The following is a 19,093-nucleotide window of genomic DNA, read 5'->3' on the forward strand; positions in this document are numbered from 1 at the left end:
TCGGCAGCCATTTCCTGTCGGTGGCCCCACTTAGGGGAGGAACTGCAGGAGTCCTGCTGCTCTCACGTTCCTTGCCTGGAGCCAATACTTTGCACTCAGTTGGGCTCCGAGGCAACTTCTCAATACAAACTCACTGCGCCTTTCCCAGTGAGCGTCCCCAGAAGCCACCTGCCACCTAGGACAGCCACACTGCAGTACGTCATTCTTCCCCGGAGGAAGATGCTATACATAACAGTTTATGAGAGGCCGAGGCAGGGGCATTACCAGTTCCAGGCCGGTTCAGGCTGCATAGCAAGGCTCTGTAACTAACACAAAAGAACGGTGTTGAATTGGTGAGATTTCTTTTTAAGTTTTAAAACATTTACTTTTTAAAATTGTATGTGTGTGTGTGTGTGTGTGTGTGTGTGTGTATGTGTGTATGCGTGCCCATGTGCATGATGTATGCATGTGTATGTGCACACACATCTGTGTGCGTGTATGTGTGCATGTGTGTGTTCGTGTGTGTGTGTGTGCGCGTGTGTGTGTGTGTGTGTGTGTGCGTGCGTGTGTGTGTGTGTGTGTGTTTATAAGCTCTTGACTCTTCAGGGCTCGGTGTTCACCCTAAGACAGAAAGGAAGCCTGCATCTGCCAGGGCGCCTGCCTTACTGTGTGTCTTTAAGCAAGTCATTAGCTTCCCTGGACTCTTTCTGTAGAGCCCTGACTGGCGCTGAGTGCCCCAGCACAAGGGAAACACAAGGGAAGGGGCGGTGTGTGGGACAGCCTCCACCCTCAATAAAACCAAGTCACCTTAGTGTTTAGGGAGCACTGGGCCAGCACTCTGTCAAAGGTTTTGTTTTGTTTTTGAGGCAGGCTCTGTCCACGGGTGGGGGAGATAGAGGCATCAAGAAGTCAGTCCTGCACGGAAGGACACACACATCTGGCCCTGCACGAGTGTCCCTCTGAGGCTCTGGAAGTTTAGGTTTAAGCCGGAGTGTCCTCAGGAATAGTCAGCTACCTAGACACTCCCCCTTTGGCAGCTGCTGGGCAGTGATTCCCACACTTGGGTTTCGATTTCCTACAGCTCCTAAGATGTAATGTGGGTGGGGCAGTGGCTGTATATTTTACTTCCTCTTTCCAGAAACGCCCCCATGAGCAGAGCAGCAGTCCTGGGACCTGAGTTAACTCCTCTCTTCCTCTGCCATTCACAGCCTTTCTAGGGCCAGCTAGCAACTATGGGAAATTGGCTGGCTAGTGAGTCCTCTGGTGGGTCACCTGGCTGGTCACCTGGCCACTCACCTGGATGGCCAGCGCACAAGCTAGACGAGTATATCCAGGCAAACCTCAAACCCAACGAAGGATGTCTGAGGCAGATAGACCAGGCTGCGGACGCCATCTGTGCCTTCCTGCGAAGCAATGGCATCCCTGTGGAGGCAGTGGCGAAGGTGAGGCTCAGGGCTGGGGACAAGGCTCAGGATCTGAGGAGAGTTCACTGTCCCAGGGGTGGGGGTGCTGACTGCACAGGGCTTTTTCTCTCTCTGGAGGACAGACAGCGCACAGGGCCTAAGCTGCAGCCAGGCCTTCTTCGCCTGCCGGGCCGCAGGACTGCTGTGGGCTGCGTCACCAGCCTGTGCCTCCGTGTCCCGCTCTGCAGAATGAGGTCAGCCTGGACCCCACTGCAGAGTAATGGTAAGGCACCCAGTGTTCGTAGCACAGGAGCTGCTGTAATCGGAGCTCGGTCCACTGCCAGGACCGATCACGGGCATGTGCGCTCTGCTGCACGGTGTCTTGGACTCCACATTTGTGAGATTTTTTTTTTTTTTGGTTCATGTAAGCATTTTCGTTCTTGTATAGTACTCCGCTGTGTTGTTTGTTCCTCTTACTGCAGTTTCAGGTGCCTCCAGTTTGGAGTGAGCATGCAAAATGCTGACAGGGATGAAAATTAATGCTGGCAACCTGATTTTAAAGAGGTGGTGACATTCAGGGATTTCATTCGACCTGAGAAATGTCACTGGAGCCACAGAAAGTTCAGCCCTCACAACTGCTGCTCCATTCCCTGCAGGGTGGCTCCTATGGCCGGCAAACAGTCCTGCGAGGCTTCTCCGACGGTACCCTTGTTCTCTTCATGGGTCACTTCCAGCAGTTCCAGGATCAGAAGAAAAACCAATATAAACTCCTCGATTTGATTGGACAACAGCTGAAAAACCATGAGAAGTACAAGAATTCAGTAAACCGTGGGGCCACCCTTGAAGTAGCAGTGTCCATACAAGGGCAGAAGATGCTCTTGCAGCTGCTTCCAGCCTTCAATCCTCTTTGTGAGTGATCCAGGGAGCAGAGGGTCCAAATTTTTTTGGAGTACTGGGTGGGGGGGTGTTGGAGGATACTTAGGTCCTATTGGCTGAGACCGTGACAGACAAAACTGGGTGTTTCCAAAATGTGGCTTGTAAAACCCTGTCTTAGTCAGTGTTCTGTTGCTGTGAAGAGATACCATCACCAAGGCAACTCTGATAAAAGGAAACACTTAACTGAGGGCTGGCTTACAGTTTCAGAGGTTAGTCCTTTAACATCATGGCAGGAAGCAGACAGGCATAGCCCTGGAGCAGTAGCTGGAGAGGAGAGACATGGGGCCTGGCGTGGGCTTTCGACACCTCAAAGCCCACCCCCAGCAACACACTTCCTCCAACAAAGATGTACCTCCCAATCCTTCCCAAACAATTCATCAAGTAGGGACTAAGCATGCAAATCTATGGGCCTCTGGGGCCATTCTCACTGAAACCATCACAACCCCATAGAGAGAAGAGCCTCCTACCCTGGGCATACTGTCTAAAACGTCATGCTTGCCTCATTTACTCTGGATATAATGTTATAGACTCTTGAATCTAATATGGACTTTTTGTAGGTGAGTGGGTAAATGGATGGGTGATAGATGTATGGACAAATGGCAGGAAAGAAAGGGAACAGAAGGATGGAGGTGGGTGGCTCGGTGCTTACTGGATGGATGAATGAATGGATGGATGGATGGATATGAGGATAGATGTATATGTATGAGGATGTATGGGTGGCTGTATAGACAGGTGGAAAAATGGATGGATGGGGGATTGTGGCCAGATGGAAAATGGATGGATATAGAGATAGACCGTTACATGGGAAAACAGAAAGACAGGACTATGCTGTGGCCACACTGCCAATGGTAGGCTCCACTAGTCTGACACCCCAGGACCTCCGAGCTGGAGGCTAGGGTGCCTTCATTGTCCACAGCACTGAGAAACTTCTGGGTTCCTGGGGCCTTGAATAGCCACTGCCCCCCGTTTTCTGAAGAGGTGGAGATGTACACAATTCTACAGTGTGGCGCTCCCGAGAAGGTGGCCAGGGTCAGAGAACAGTGCAGAGGTGTGGCCCTGGGCCCTTCTCGGCTGGTAGGGTTGGACGGTGAAATGCCCGCTCCAGGCCCATGTGTATGAACACTTGGCCCCCAGCTGGTGGCCCTCATTTGGGAGGGTGTGGAGAGGGGGTCCTAGCAAGAGGCTGAGAAGCGAGCCTTGAGGGGGTAACCCCGCCCTGCTTCCAACCCCACTTCTAGGCTCTCTGCGTTTGCTTCCTGGTCCAAGAAGGGAGCATGAGGCGCCACCTCCTGGAGCCATCTCTCCCCCCTCACAATGCTGTACCCTCTTAACAGTGAGCCAAAAGAAAGCCTTCCCCCTTTGGTGGCTCCGGCCCGACGTTCCATCCCAGCAGCCAGAAAAGTAACTGGTACATGTCCCCAGTGGGTCCCTTGTCACTAAGTCTAAAATCTGAGCAACTAAGCTTCCGGGTTCGTTTAGTTGCAACGGTGTCCCTGCCGAGAGAGAGAGAGAGAGAGAGAGAGAGAGAGAGAGAGAGGAATTCAGGAGTTAGAGATGTGAGGCTGCGTTGCTGCAGTGAATTCTGGGCTCTCTCTTCCGGTGCCCAGAGCCTGGTGGTGAGAGATCAGGCCAGCCCCACCCTTGCTGCCTTGACCCAGTAAGGTGCCAGGAGAAATTAATTCTGCACATGTAGTACCCCGATACTGCCACCAGGTAGCGATAGATTTGCATCGTCCAACATAAGACTCAGTCACAAGGAAGCAGTGGATGCTGCTGAGAAACTACGCGTTCTTTAAATGACTCCATCTTATAAATATACAAAGTATGTTTCTTCTTCATCTCCATCTGACACTTATTAGTTCATTTTTTTTCTAATGGAAACAATATTTTAAATGTAGAGTTGTTCAGACATATGCAAAACATAGTACGTCAACAGTAGCAATACAATACAAAGCATTTGAATTTGAATACAGCTACCTGTAACAAGGTTACGCAACAGAAATAAAATCATTGTTCAGTTGTGTTTAAAAAAAAAAAAAAAAAAAGACCCTACACGGGGACTCAAAAATAACTTCCTTTACTAAATAAAAGGCCAACTAGTCTGATCTAATTGTCTCTACCAGGTCAGGCAGGCTGCTGCCCTGGTTTCTTTCTCCAGGACCTTTGACCCCAAAACTGACTCCAGTTTATTTGACTTCAGGGTGTCTCCCCTAAAATTAGCTGTAGCAGTTGGGCCTCATAAGAGGTTTAGAAGACTTACATGTTACTTTTTTTTTTTTTTTTTGCAAAAAGGACTCCAACTGTTCCCAGTATACAGGCGGCACTCAATAATAGCAAGGGCACAGATGATTACTGTGTGCCTAAATATGTTAACAAGCAGAGTTCAGCAAGCAGGAATGGAGATTGGTTCAGCGCACCTCTGCCCTTCCCGGCTCCTGCCGCCTCGGAGTGCCGCCAGGTCTCTGTGAGGTAGAAGTCATTCTGTTTCACAGATGAAGGCAGTTGCGCCTTTGGTACACTTGGCTTTGGTATGAATCTGGGGCCTTTATTCTCGTGTGTCATTTACTGCCTCCTGTTGTGTGCGCCTCCGCTGATCCCGTCTTGGGCCAGCTGCCCCCTCGCAGATCTCCCCAGCTCCGGCTGAGTTTCCCGCTGCTCTCTCCCACCAGGCTTCGGTGAGAACCCCAGCTCCAGGGTCTATCGGGACCTCAAAAAAGCCATGGATCAAGCCGGAGCCTCGCCGGGGGAGTTCGCGGCCTGCTTCACCACACTGCAGCAGCGATTCTTCGAACGATGCCCCAGGAAGCTGAAGGACTTGATCCTGTTGGTCAAGCACTGGTACCAAGAGGTGATCTGCATGGTTGCCTTGTTTTAAAGAGGGCCTTAGTCCAACCTGGAACTCACTCTGTAGACCAGGCTGGCCTCAGTCTCGCAGAGATCCACTTTCTTCTGTCTCCCAAGAGCTGAGACCAAAGCCAGGTGCCACCGTGGCCCATTGAATTATTACCCTCCAACTGAGATCATTCAGAGCAAAGAAATTTCAACAACACTAACAGCCTACCACAGCCTGCATGACTGTAGCCCCAGCACTCCAGATGTGGAGGCAAGGGGCTCTAGAGTTCAAGGCTTACTGCAACCATACAGCAAGACCCTTTTCTAAAAAGAAAAATCTGGAGGCTGAGGAGATGAGATGGTTCTGTGGTTAAGAGCATGTATTGCTCTTCCAGAGGACCTGAGTTAGATTCCCACCAGCAGCTGTAATTCTAGCTCTGGGGAGATCTGACACCTCTAGCCTATGCAGGCACCTGAACTCACACAAACAGAGCCACACAGACACATAATTAAAAACAATAAGGGTTTGGAGAGATTGCTCGGTGGTTAAGAGCACTGGCTCTTCTTCCAGAGAACCTGGGTTCAATTCCCAGCACCTGCATGGCAGCTCACAACCTTCTGAGGGGAGCCAGTGCCCTCCTCTGGCCTCCGTAGGCACCAGGCATGCACCTGGCACACAGACACACATGCACACAAAACACACATAGATATACAATAAATAATAAAAAAAATTAAACATACTAAAAATAAATTTTAAATTCTAGTATCAGTCACCGCTAATCTCATCCAAAGAATATGTGGGGTGTATGTGTGTGCCATAGCATATGTGCAGAGGTCAGAGGACAACATACAGGAGCGGGTTTTCTCTTTTCACTCTATCGGTCCCGGGGATGGAACTCAGTTCACCAGGTTTGGCGGCTAGCACCTTTCCTCACTGAACCCTTTTGCTGGCCCTCCCTTATTTTCAAACCCTGCACGTGGGTCATATTGCACACAACTGGCACCCTCCTCCCTCCCTCCCTTTTAGCTTTCCATTTCCTTGTGCTACTCCATCATAGCACCCCTGCCGTTCTTCTCTGCTGTGTTGGGCCCTCGGCTCATTTCCAGGGCGTGGCCTCGATGAATTGGGTCATTGCGGGTGTTCTCTAACTTGTCTTGTGTGAACTTAAGCATGTATTTTTCTTGGGTAAATATGCAGTGGAGTCTTGGGTTCTAAGGTTCTCAGACAGAGCCCCAGACAGCACAGATGTGCACCTCTGTTTACATAAGTGGGCTCTATCTAAAGCGGACCCCTGTGCAAGCATGCGGACCCCACTCAGTAGGAATCCAGGCAGTCTGAGGCTGTAGCCCCAGCAGCAGACACAGGGAGATTCCCTGGTCCTCGGGCTCCCTGGGAAGCCACCGGAGCCAAGCAGTGAGCTCCAGGTTTGGCCAGAGGCCAGGTGGAGAGTAACTGAGGGAGATACCTGTCTTTGACCTGTTTTACTCTCTCCCTCTTACACACACTCACACACGAAACTCAGACTCACACACATGCACATGCATTCACACGCTGACAGAATCACGTGCACACACTTCCACACTCACGTAGGCATTCACACACACAAGCACACACACTTACATTCACATAATCACATACGCCCACTCAAACACACACACACACACACACAGTCATACATGTTCACACACACTACACATTCACATACAGGCATCCGCATGTACAATCACCCGTACCCACACACACTCGAGTGGGCGGCGTGAGCATCCCACGTGCTCTTTCCACACCTTCGTCAGCATCTGCTGGTACCGACGCCCTGACGTCCAGGTGTGGGGGGTGTCGGCAGCTTCTGGACTCGGGCCTCCTGACGGTCTCGCCTTCTCTCGCAGTGCCAGCAGAAGTGGATGGCTTCCCCGCCCCCGTCACTGTTGTACGCACTGGAGCTCCTCACTGTGTACGCCTGGGAGCAGGGCTGCCAGGATGAAGACTTCGACATCGCAGAAGGTGTCAGGACCGTGCTGCACCTCGTCAGGCAGTCGACAAAGCTGTGTGTCTACTGGACCGTCAACTACAACTTTGAGGATGAGACGGTCAGGAACACCCTTTTACACCAGCTCAGGTCCCAAAGGTACCCAGCTTCCCTCGTCTCTCCAGATGTGGAGCCCCCCTCCCCCACTGAGAGGGAGAGAGAGAGTGTGTGTGTGTGTGTGTGTGTGAGAGAGAGAGAGAGAGAGAGAGTGTGTGTGTGTGTGTGTGTGTGAGAGAGAGAGAGAGAGAGAGAGAGTGAGTCTTGGGGACCCCCAACTTGGGGCCTGTTTGTGAGGCAGGTACTTCCCCAGTCCGACTTTTTTCTTTGATTAAGCTTTATTTGTGTGACTGTGTGAGTGTGTCTGTGCACGCACATCTTTGAGGTTGCACACTGCTTTGCACACAGAGACCAGAGGAGTATATCAGGAGTTCTTCACCTATTCCTCTGAGGCAGGATCTCCCTCTTCTTCAACCTGGGCTCCTGTTTCTTCAACTAGGCTGGAAGGCAGCAAGCCCCCTGCTGTCTCTCTACCTGCTCAGATCCTGGGTTAAATCCGTCTTCAGGACACCCATGTTCTCATGGGTGTCAGGTCCCAAACTCCAGTCCTTTTTTTTTTTTTTTTCAATGCAGTTTATTCAGGAACCCTGAACAATCATCTGACCCTGGGGATCCAGTCCTTTTTTGAACTCTAAGCACACTCAGATGTCTTCCTAGTCCCTGACTTTTTTGGGAGGGTGGAGGAAGAGAAGGGTATGAGATAAGGGCTCTGGGTGGCCTGGAACTCACTCTGTAGACCAGGCTGGCCTTGAACTCACAGAGATCTAGCGGCTTCTGCCTCCTAAGTGCTAGGATTAAAGGTGTGTGCTACTAAAACCAGGCTGGATTTCTTCTAATCTGATGATAAATTCCTAGGCCGATCATCTTGGATCCAGCTGACCCAACCAATAATGTGGGCAGAGACTATGGGTTCTGGCAGCTGCTGACAGCGGAGGCTCAGGCCTGGCTGTCCTCTCCCAGCCTGAATGTGTCGAGTGGGCCATGTTGGAATGTTCTGGTAAGAGGGTTTCCTGGCTGGAGGGCGCATCCTCCTGACACTGATTTAGGAGGGTGTGCCTTGACTTCCTGTGTGTGACCACTCTAACTCAGTCACACACTCAGCAGGGCTAGAAGCAATGGAAGTTTATTTCACCACCGTTCTGGATGCTGAAGGTTCAAAGACAAGAAATGGGGAGGGGGTGGGGTTCTCCTGGGAGGTTGGAATGGACAGCACGGATCCCTGGCTTGCTTGGGACATCATCACCCTGCCTGTGGTGTCTGTCACACGTCTACCCTGCAGCATGCTTTTTTCTCTGTGTGGGTCTAAGAACAACAGTCATGTTGAACTAGCCACCCTGGTTATGATGGCTTCTCTTACAGCCCCATTTCCTGTTGGGTCACAGTCACGGGTACTATAGGTCCAAACCCCAATATATTTTAGGGGACACTTAACCAACTCTTAGAGGCCACAAAGATGACCCACAAAGGTGGGAAAGGGGACACAGAGAGTGGGTCCTCCCAGAAAAGACATTAATTTGCTAATACAAGAGGGAAAGCAGGATGCGGGGGTTGGGGGTGACAGAGACAGGGGGTGGAGCCTCCTAGAAGCCAGCAGTGAAGCTGATACAATCTGCCTGGCCGAGGAAGGTTTCACTGCATCCTCAAGTTAGACCTGCTGGATCCGTTCAAAGGCTGCTTTTGCTGGCCCCAGTCAAACCCCACCTCTCCCAGACAAGGGACAAGCTCATATCCAAAGTGTGGGAGGCGGGAGCTACGGCTCATCTGCAGAGGAATCTGGGATGGACAGAAGGACAGCACAGTGTCGGTGAATGGGGTCACTCCCCGGATGTCAAGGACTCCACAATTATTCCCGTGCCCCCCAACCCCAGGCTCTCTTTTCACCACATCCTTGTCACAGCCTCCTTGACTTCCCAAGGTAGGGACAGGGTGCTACCTTCCCACCATCTCCTTCTGAGCTTTCAAACATCTATCACTGCGAAAAGGGATGGATAGTGCCTGTGCGGGTTTCACAGAGAGGAACTCTGGCCCTTGCCTTTTTTGGCTGGCTGCCATTCACACATGTGCACATTTAGCCTCATCACTATGATGGTGGTCACATGCCACAACCACCAGTCTGTGGTCAAAGGCAAATTTAGGTTCATGGTGCTGTCAAAATGTAAGCCACACCCACCATCTTGGTGGCTGTGTGCTGACACACACCATCTTCATATTCTGTCATACCAAGACCACCCCCAGACCCTCTTCCCAGCACACAGGTACATGGTATGTTCGGTGGTCATGTCTCCCCTACCCCACCTTTTAAAGATTTTTTTTTTTTAATTATGTGTACAAGTGCCTGAGTTTGTTCAGTACCCACAGAGGCTGGAAGAGGGCGTCAGATCCCATGGAACTGGAGTTACAGATAGTTGTGAGCCGCCACCTGGGTGCTAGGAATCAAACCTGGGTCCTCTGACAAAGCAGACAGAGCACCGAACTGCTGAGCCGCCTCTCTGGTCTCTACGGCACCTTCTGATCCCTCTGCTGCCGTCTCCCATCCCTTCCAGACCATGATGTCATCCCTCTCTCAACAGCTGCTTCAAGTCAAGGCCTAGGAACCAACACACAAACAGCAATGAGCATTTCAGGTTCATACACATGTATGTGCACACTCACATACAAACACACATACTCATGTATGAACACGAATCTTTGCGCCTGGACCCTCACACTGTCAAAGGTGCGCGCACGGTGCTGACACTCGTGGGCACGCGTAGGCACTCACAGCTGCCTACACTCACATTTGCATGCATGCTCATGGGCATACACGGCGCACACACTCACGCACACAGAGCACTCACATCCTCATATCCGTGTGTACACTCACACACACATACACGGGGCACATGTATACGAGTTCACACGTGCCCACCCTATGTACCATCTGAGTTGTGGGAGGGGAAGGATTGGTGCTGCTGCTAAGGGTCATAACATCCAGGGGCGCCAAGAGCAACCAGGACTTTGGAGCTGAGCGCCTGTCTTGTCCTCAAGGATGTACCGCTCCCTGCCAGTGCTCTCCGGAAAACCTGTCTGCTTACACCACTCTTCCTCTCCACTCCTGCTTAAAGCATGTACCACAGTCTTATCATTCCAGCAGTGGACAACCCCAAAGCGGCCTCACAGTGCTGTGATGGAGACACTCGAGGCCCCCTTCCCTAGTCAAGCGCCTCATCGCTCCTTTGTCCATCTTTAAAGCCATTAGCCCAAAAGTCTTAAGCCCCCTCCTCTCTGCTTGTGTGCTCACATCTCCTTGTTCAAATTTGACCCTCCTACCTGCCTCTTGGAAAGTTCTTGGGGATCTCATGCTGGCCCAGGGTACCGCCCATGTCTGTACCCCCACAGGAACCTTAGAAGGAGCTTGGGGAAAAGTTTCTGCTAGGGTGGGGTGAGGGGAATGTTAAGTCTTATCTGGCATCTCAAGTACATTCTCAGTACATCAGTGCAAGCCCCAGAAACAGGAAGGACTCTGCCCATGGCCGGAAGCAGGCCGGCAGCAGGAGAGACAGGGTTCTCTCCTCCCCACCAGCCCACGCCACTCTTCATCACACCAAGCCACTTACTAGACAAGTTCATCGGAGACTTCCTCCAGCCTAACAAGGTCTTCCTAGAGCAGATCAAAAAAGCCGTGGACATCATCTGTTCATTCCTGAAAGAACACTGCTTCCGGTACTCAAGCACCAATGTCCTGAAGGTTATCAAGGTGAGTGCTGGCCCTTCCCCGGCCCCAGCTCTCGGGAGCCAGAGAGACAAGGGGAAGGGGAGGCAGCATCTCACTGTCCCTGTCCTCCCTAGGGAGGATCCAGTGCCAAAGGCACAGCTCTGAAGAATGGCTCAGACGCTGACATCGTTGTGTTCCTCAGTTCGCTGAACAGTTACCACTCCCAAAAAAACGAGCGTCCCCTGTTCGTCCAGGAGATCCGGAAGCAGTTAGAAGCCTGCCAGCAGGCCTATGAGTGGGAGGTGGAGTTCGAGATCTCCAAGTGGGAGGCCCCCAGGGTGCTGAGCTTCACCTTGAAATCCAAGCATCTCAACGAGAGCGTCGACTTTGACATCCTTCCTGCCTATGACGCGCTGGGTAAGAAGCCTAGACCCTCACTTCTGAGAAGATTTTGGAAAGAGTGGAGGGAAAACCAGGAGGGGGCTGGGTAAAGGGCTGCAGTTGTCTCCCAGCTCTGGCCCAGGCCCCAGCAGGTTTGTGGCAACATGCAATTTCTTTCTCATGTAAGTACCCCAGGCAGTTTCCAGGAGCTGTCAGTTCCAATCTGTGGTATGTCAGGGTTGGCACATAGAAACATGTATGTACCGCCCACAGCATCCCTTCATTTCCTTGGCGGAGAAGGGAATAAAAGAACACAGTGAGACAAGGCTTTGTGAGGCAAGAAACAGGAAATTGGGCCTAGAGGGATGGCACAGGGGTTAAGAGCGCTGCTCTGCCAAAGATCCTGAGTTCAATTCCCAGCAACCACATGGTGGCTCACAACCACCTTTAGTGAGATCTGGTGCCCTCTACTGGCCTGCAGGCACACATGCAGGCTGAACACTGTATACATAATAAATAAATAAATCTTTAAAAACAAAACAAAACAGGAAATTAGGTATAGGCAAAAACTCCTCCACAGAAATCCCATTCACGAGTGAGGGCTACCGATGAACAAAAATCCTTGAAGTAGGCTGGGGAGATGGCTCCAGGGTAAGAATGTTTGTCATGCGGTTGTGGGGACCTGAGTTTTGTCCACCAACATCCACGTGAAAAGCCAGGCTCTACTGCAGGCACACCTGTGACGCCAGTGCCACCTGGGGCGGGTGTCAGGTGAGTGGAATTGGGTGGAGACAGAGACTGTCTAGCTGAACCAGAAAGCTCCAGGTGCAGTGGGGGAGCCTGTCTCCGTAGGATAAGGTGAAGGACGATACGGCAGGACCCCTAGCCTCCTCCTCCGGCCTCTGAGTGGGTATGCACAGACAAGCACACATATATCCGTTCACGAAGCAGCTTAGAGGAAGAAAGGGTTCGTTTGGCTTACACTTTCAGATCTCAGTCCATCACGGAGGGAATTCAGGGCAGAAACTCAAGGCAAGCAACTGAAGCCATGGGGGAAGACGGCTGGCTGCCTCCGTCACGGGCTTATGCTTACTTAGCTTTCTTATTTAGCCCAGGTCTGCTTGTTAAAGGGATGGTGCCATCCACAGAAGGCTGAGCCCTCCTGCTACAGTTTCTCAGATGGATATATATATATATATATATTCATTCATCAATCAATAAAATGCCCCACAGACATGGCCATGGGCCAGTCTGATGGAAGCAGTTCCTCAGTTGAGAGTCCCTCTTCCCAGGTGTGTCTAGGTCTGTGTCAAGTTGACAGAAAATTCACCAGCACAGCAACACGGGGGATATTTTCAGCCTTGAAGATTACAGTTTTCCACTACTCAACTTTACCATTTCAATGTGAAAACAGCCATACATGATAGATCCACAAACGGGGGCAAGGGGGTAACTCTGTCCAGATAAAACTTTATTTACAAAAACGGGAGGTGGATTAAAGATACCTCAGTGACAGAAGTGTGCAGGCTTGAGCTCAGAATTGACCGAGTCTTTCTCCAACCGTGAGAAATACCTAGATCTGTGCTCCAAATCCTCTGAGAGCTTGAGATGTGGCCAGAGCCACTACAGAGCTGGACCTTCCATCTCATTTCCTTTTAATTATCTCAAATATAATCAGACACAGTGGCTGGGGGATGTCTGAGTGGATCTTACAGGTGTGTGTGCCGCTGGAGAAGCACCATGCCCTCCAAACACACAGTCACTGCTCTCTGCATCTTGGATAGCCATCAGTACTTCAGATATATGTAACGGTTCCAAGGAAAGCTCTGGTTGAACTGAAAACTCCTAATGTAAAAAAGAAAAAAATCATAGGATGGTTCAGTAGTGAAAGGGGGCTTGCTGTTCTTTCAGAGGACCTAAGTTTGGTTCCCAGCACTAGAATCCAGTGGCTCACACCCTCTAACTCCAGCTCCGGGGGAACTGGTGCCCTCTTCTGGCCCTCACAGTCACTTGCATTTAGAGGTGCATGCACACACGATACATGTGCACACGTGTGCATGTATGTACATGCACACACACGTATACACATACACACACGCATATAAAAACAAGGTTTTGAAAAACCAGTTTTTGAGGGCTGTAAGCATAGATTCACGGATAGAGTCGCCCAAGACCTGATTTCAATCCCCTGTACTGCATAAACTCAGCATGGTGGTGCACATCTGTAACATCTGTAGTCTCAGCCCTTGGAGGGAGTGGCGGAAAGATCAGAAATTCTAGATCCTCTTTGGCTACATAGCACATTCAATGCCAACGTGGGCTATATGAGACCCTGTCTCAAACAAAATCTGTTGTTGTTCTGTTGCTTACCATATACATCACAATCTAACGGACATTCTGCTCCCATGATAGGGCAACTGCGTTCCGGCTTCACCTCCAGGCCCAAAGCCTACAACGAGCTTATTGAACTGTATGCATCACCCAGCTTCATCGGAGGCGAGTTTTCAACCTGTTTTACGGAGCTACAGCGAAACTTCATTGAACCTCGGCCCACCAAACTCAAGAGTCTTCTCCGCCTGGTCAAGCACTGGTACAAACAGGTCAGCCAGCCCCCGATCTGGCCAAACTGGCTGTTTCTTTACCAGTAAGACAAGATACAGACTTTGCCAAGTGCCCTGGACACCCAAATCTTCCCATGCTAGGGGCTGGGTCTCTTTAGAGATGCTGCTCATGAAGCCACTGGTCTGTTGATTGCCATGATGTTTGGGTCAGGCCTATTGGGCTTCCCAGCACCAAAGCATTAGTGTAGCCTATTCTGACCTCACGTTGGCCAAAGAATTCAGCGGCAGCCGAGAAGTGTGACGGAAGTTAGGATTGTGTGCCACAGGTTGCCAGTGCTGCTGTGCAGACACCACACTGTGTCTCAGAAGGCAGGACAAGACTGGGGTCACCATGGGTAGCTGAGGGCTAGGGGGCTGGGGATCTCTGGTTTGACTTTCAGCATGTCACGTGACTTTCCCAAGCCGCCTCTCCTCCTCTGGCATGGCGATCCGTGCGGCAGGGCCCATAGCTAGCACACAGAGGGTCCTATCAGCCAGCAGTTACGGTGTTACCCAAAACACAGGGCACTACCCGTGCCCCTCTGCCCGCTGTTTAGTATGCCAACCCTACCTAGAACTCTAGGTCTCTCCCCTTCAAGTTCTAGGTCATAACCCATAAAATACACTCTCCTCTGCCTTGCAAGGTCATCTGACATCCCCCCTCTCCCCATCAGTGTGAAAGGAAAATGAAGGCAAAACCGTCTTTGCCCCCAAAGTATGCCCTGGAGCTGCTCACTGTGTATGCCTGGGAGCAGGGCAGTGGCATGAATGACTTCGAAACTGCTGAAGGCTTCCGGACTGTCCTGGACCTGGTCATAAAGTACCAGCAGCTCTGCATCTTCTGGACGGTCAACTACGACTTCCAAGACGAGCCGATGAGGACATTCCTCCTGACCCAGATCCAGAAAAAGAGGTGCCTATGTCCCAGGCCCACGCCCATTCTGAATTAACCCGATTCCCTTCCACACTGTTTCTTTCATGACCTGGATTCTTCTCCCCAGGGTCTTGTTCATTCCCAGCAGGAACCTGAGGGAGAGGCTGCCCCGAAGAGTGACAGGGAGAAAACCCAACCTCGGGAGTGGGAGTGGCTTGCCAAACGTGGGGTGGGAGGGATGCAGAAGCAGGGGTCAGGCAGAGGGTGCCCGCCCTGCTTTCACTGTTCTGTCACGTGGAAATGTGTGTGTGCTAGCCAGTCTGAGAGGGCTGCGAGATGGCGGGGTATCCCTGAGAAACAGCACTGCCATTCCCAGCCCCAGCCAAGCCCCACACCCATGCACACAAGCAGGTCACACCGCAGCAAGTCAAAGGACCACTTTTCAGAGTCAGTTCCTTCCTCCCACTAACCTATCCAAGAGGACTGAACTCAGGTCACCAGACCTGGCAGCAGATTCTTATACCCTTTATCCAGCCCCAGCCATTAGCATCTCCTCAGATCTGGTTTTATCTTTCAGAAGCAAAAGAATAAGAAAGAAAACGGGCAGGACAGTACCTGCCACAGCCCCAGCATTTTGGAGGCTGAAAGCTGAAAATATTTTTTAGGTTTTTGTTTTGTTTGGGGGGTGGTTGTTGTTTTGAGACAGGGTCTCTTCATATAGCCTCGCTGCCCTGGAACTCACTCTGTAGGCCAGGATGATCTCCGACTCACAGAGAAGTGCCCCCTCTCCCCCCCCCCCCCGAGTGCCGGGATTAAAGGCGTTTGCCACCACACCCAGCCAGGAGCATCTTAAATTAGAGGATAGGCTTGTCTGTGTAGCAAGTTCTTGTCTCAAAAATAATTATTTCAGTAAGGGAGGGGGTCCTTACAGTGTATGCTTAATACGGTGAGCAGGAAACAAAAGAAAGGAAAAAGAGAGACTAAAAGAGCAAAGGGAAGAAACAGGAGCATTAAGAACAGGAACACGGCACGCACGCACACTCCAGCCCCATCTCCCCACCTCTATCCCGCAAGCACTGACCTACTTAGCAACGCTGCACTATCTGCCATCTTAGAGTTGGGTGAGGGTCTCTCGAAAAAGGTCGCTACTGTACGCTTTGCTGTACACAGCAATAACAGCTCAGGGTGTTGTTGTTGTTGTTGTTGTTCAAACATAACAATTCTAGGAAGTTACTTTGACTCTTAAGTAAATTCCAATTGCTTGATCTGGACTGTCAGGATACATTGTGTCCTGACAAATTGGACCAGCCCCAAAAGCTGAGGCCAGAGGTCTAGGCGACAACACTTTCACATCTTCTAACCTCTCCTTCAGGCCTGTGATCCTGGATCCCGCAGATCCCACAGGTGACGTGGGAGGAGGTGACCGCTGGTGTTGGCATCTTCTAGCCAAAGAAGCGAAGGAGTGGCTGTCCTCCCTCTGTTTCCAACTGCCAGGCAGAGACCTTGAGGGACAAAGGGGCCTCGTACAGCCGTGGAGCGTGCCAGTAAGAGTGCCCTAAGGAATGCGGGTGGCCCCATCACAGAGCCCAACCAAAGCACCTTCTTGTTGTAGTAATTTGAGATTGCTGAGCTCCCAAAGAAATGAAAACTGGACTCCAGGAGTTCAGTCAGTCATCTCTCCTGTCAAGGGTACCTAGAGACCCAGGGACACGTGACACGGTGGGACCTGGTCTCTCCGGGAGGGATCTTGCGGCAGTGCCGAGGCTTTTGTCTTTGTTAGGTAGTGCCTTGCTCCCTACCTGTGCCTCTGTGGCAGCACCACCCATGCCCCCAATCAAAATGCCAGGCAGATGTTGTCAATTATGCCCTGGAAGTAAAGGCACCATTCTTTCTTACCTTTGGGGCTCTCCTCTTTGGTTGATTTTAGCTGAGTGGCCCTGAACCCTGCCGGATGCCTGCACATTGCCGCTTCATCAAGCAGGAAGATGGGGAAAGAGCAGATAACCGAGAGTCTGGAACCTGAGGCCGGGTGGAGTTGGGGACAGGGGGAGTGGTCTGGGGAAATGGTTCAGCAGAGTTCAGATCCTCAGAACCCACAAAAATGCAGGGTGGGTGTGGCAGCGTGATTCCAGCCTTGGAAGCATGAGTCAGTGGGATCCCTGGGGCAAACTGGCTAGATCAGTTAGCTCTGGGTTTGATTGACACACCCTGCCTCGATAACTAAGGTGGAATAGTGACCGGGGATGATTCCTGACAGAACCCTGGGCCTCAAACATACGTGTGCATATGTAGACATATGCAGTGCACACACACAGACATGTATACAAGTTCATGCAACAGAGAGAAAAAAACAGGAAAAGGAAAAAGGGAGGAGACATAGAATTAGATTAGACGCTTCATTGCCACATTCTCACACTTGTAAAAAAAACCTAGGATTGTTACTTGGCCGCTCGTAACCTTGATCGTGGCTACCAAGCAAAGGGGTAAAGTTGTGTTTGCCTCCTCCACCCAAGATACACTGGAAACCCTCCAGGCCTCCCTACCTCAGGCAGGCGCACTCCATTCCTTCTCCATTCTGTCCCTCCTCAGCACGGCTGATGTCTGGGGATGAGTTGAGGGGTCTCTGTTGTGCACTGTAGGCTGTGGAACCCTGCCCCTGGTCTCTTCTAGATGGGGGTGGGGGCGGGGCTGAGACACTGTGTTGTGTCCTCTGGTGAGAGAAAGTTGGCTCCAGGTGAGACTCTACCTCAGGGGTGTGCCCTGTCTTCACACCCCGAATTAGCAAGACTGATGCTAACAGTCAGTCTGGTTTTGTCTTTGTCTCGGGTCACAGTTTCCCAAATATGTTTTCCAGCCTCTTTTCTGGAGACAGGTTCTTATTATGTAGCCCTGGATGTCCTGGAATTCCCCATGTAGACCAGGCTGGCCTTAAACTTGCAGAGACCCACCTGCCTTTGCTGGAATTAAAGACTTGTGCCACCGTACTCTTCTTTGAAGTTTCACACATGCACACACCTCTCTCTTTCTCTAGGTGGTGCAGACCCCAGGAAGCTGTGGAGCTCAGATCTACCCCACTGTAGGTGGAGGGTACTTCGAAAGACGCTTCTAGAGCGGTCTGGCAAAGAGTCCATGTTACAAAATGAAGCCTGTGTGCAGTCTTCCCTGGCTGTTGCCTCTCCCTCCTGCACTCCTTTAGGGTCCTGACAACATCCTGTGTCACCACCTGGGCCAGGTGCTCCAGATACAACCTGACTGCCACGCTTCCGTTTCTCCCCTTCCCTCCTCTGTGACTCTCTTTCTCTCTCTCTCTCTCTCTCTCTCTCTCTCTCTCTCTCTCTCTCTCTCTCTCGGTGAGGCCACCTTGCTCCTCCTCCTCTTCTCCTACGTTCTCCCACTGTCTCTCTGTCTCTCTCCCCATTCCCCACCCCCTGCACATTAAATCTCTTCATTCCAGAGCTGTTGTGTGTGGTGTTTTCTATTTATTACACGGACTCTGATCAAAATCAAGACATGGGCTGCCACTCCCCCACCTCCACCCAGGGGCCTCACATCACGGCCCCTGCTCTGTGCGAGTGACAGCCATCAGAGACACTTGTCCACCCTCTGTCACCAAGGTTAAGCCTCTCCCCCTGAGCCCTTCATTTCCATCAGCCCCAACTAGCTCTTCCACTGCATCTTTGTCTGTCTCTTTCTTCCAACCATGGGCCTTCCCTGTCCCTGCAGACACAGAGGTGTCCCACCCAGCAGCCAGCCACCCCTCCGACACACTTCTGCTGTTAAAATCCCGTCTCTTGGGGAAATGTAAACAGCATCTACTGCTCTAAGGTCCCAGGACAAACCCAGCTGCACTTTTCTCAAAGTTCCCCCGAGGAACCAAGTTGTTCATTGGGCTTACCTACAGAGCATGGGTACAGGCAGGAGCCAGAGGGACTCTAAAGCGGGCACACTGGAAGGTCCGCCCCCAGCAGGGATGAAAGCTTCCCTCAGGCAGCATGGAGAGAACCCTTTTTCTCTCTCACCTTTCCCACCATATCCTCTAGCCCCTCCCAGAGACCACGAGAGCTCAAGAGAGAGAGGACGAAATAGCATTCAGGTGGCCGAGACCAGTTGCTGGATACTTAGGTGAGGGTCTCATTTCCTTCACCACACCACTGCCACCGTGCCTCCACCCCCTGCCCAAGAGGGGAGATCAGCAGCCGCCAGGCCCAGCTGTGATGTTCTTTGATGAGCAGCTGCAGGTGGACTCCTGAAGATAGTGGTGATATGGCTGGGTGGATAGTCCTGCCCTTTACACACTCCATGGCTGCTTG

At 51.4% G+C, this 19,093-nt stretch overlaps 1 protein-coding gene across 1 annotated transcript; it reads left to right on the plus strand.

The window, feature by feature from the left end:
- The first annotated feature begins 1,100 nt into the window (after positions 1-1,100).
- Positions 1,101-18,238, plus strand: LOC110546405 (2'-5'-oligoadenylate synthase 2-like). The gene is made up of 11 exons (XM_021633216.2): positions 1,101-1,421; positions 2,039-2,291; positions 4,988-5,166; positions 7,038-7,276; positions 8,090-8,231; positions 10,797-10,970; positions 11,063-11,345; positions 13,722-13,909; positions 14,584-14,822; positions 16,156-16,327; positions 17,815-18,238. Exons 1-11 carry the CDS (start codon positions 1,212-1,214, stop codon positions 17,890-17,892), a joined length of 2,157 nt encoding a protein of 718 aa, XP_021488891.1. The 5' UTR covers positions 1,101-1,211; the 3' UTR covers positions 17,893-18,238.
- The last annotated feature ends 855 nt before the right edge of the window (positions 18,239-19,093 follow it).

The sequence above is a fragment of the Meriones unguiculatus genome, chromosome 4 (assembly GCF_030254825.1).
Source record: "Meriones unguiculatus strain TT.TT164.6M chromosome 4, Bangor_MerUng_6.1, whole genome shotgun sequence".
In the NCBI taxonomy this organism is placed as follows: Eukaryota; Metazoa; Chordata; class Mammalia; order Rodentia; family Muridae; genus Meriones; species Meriones unguiculatus.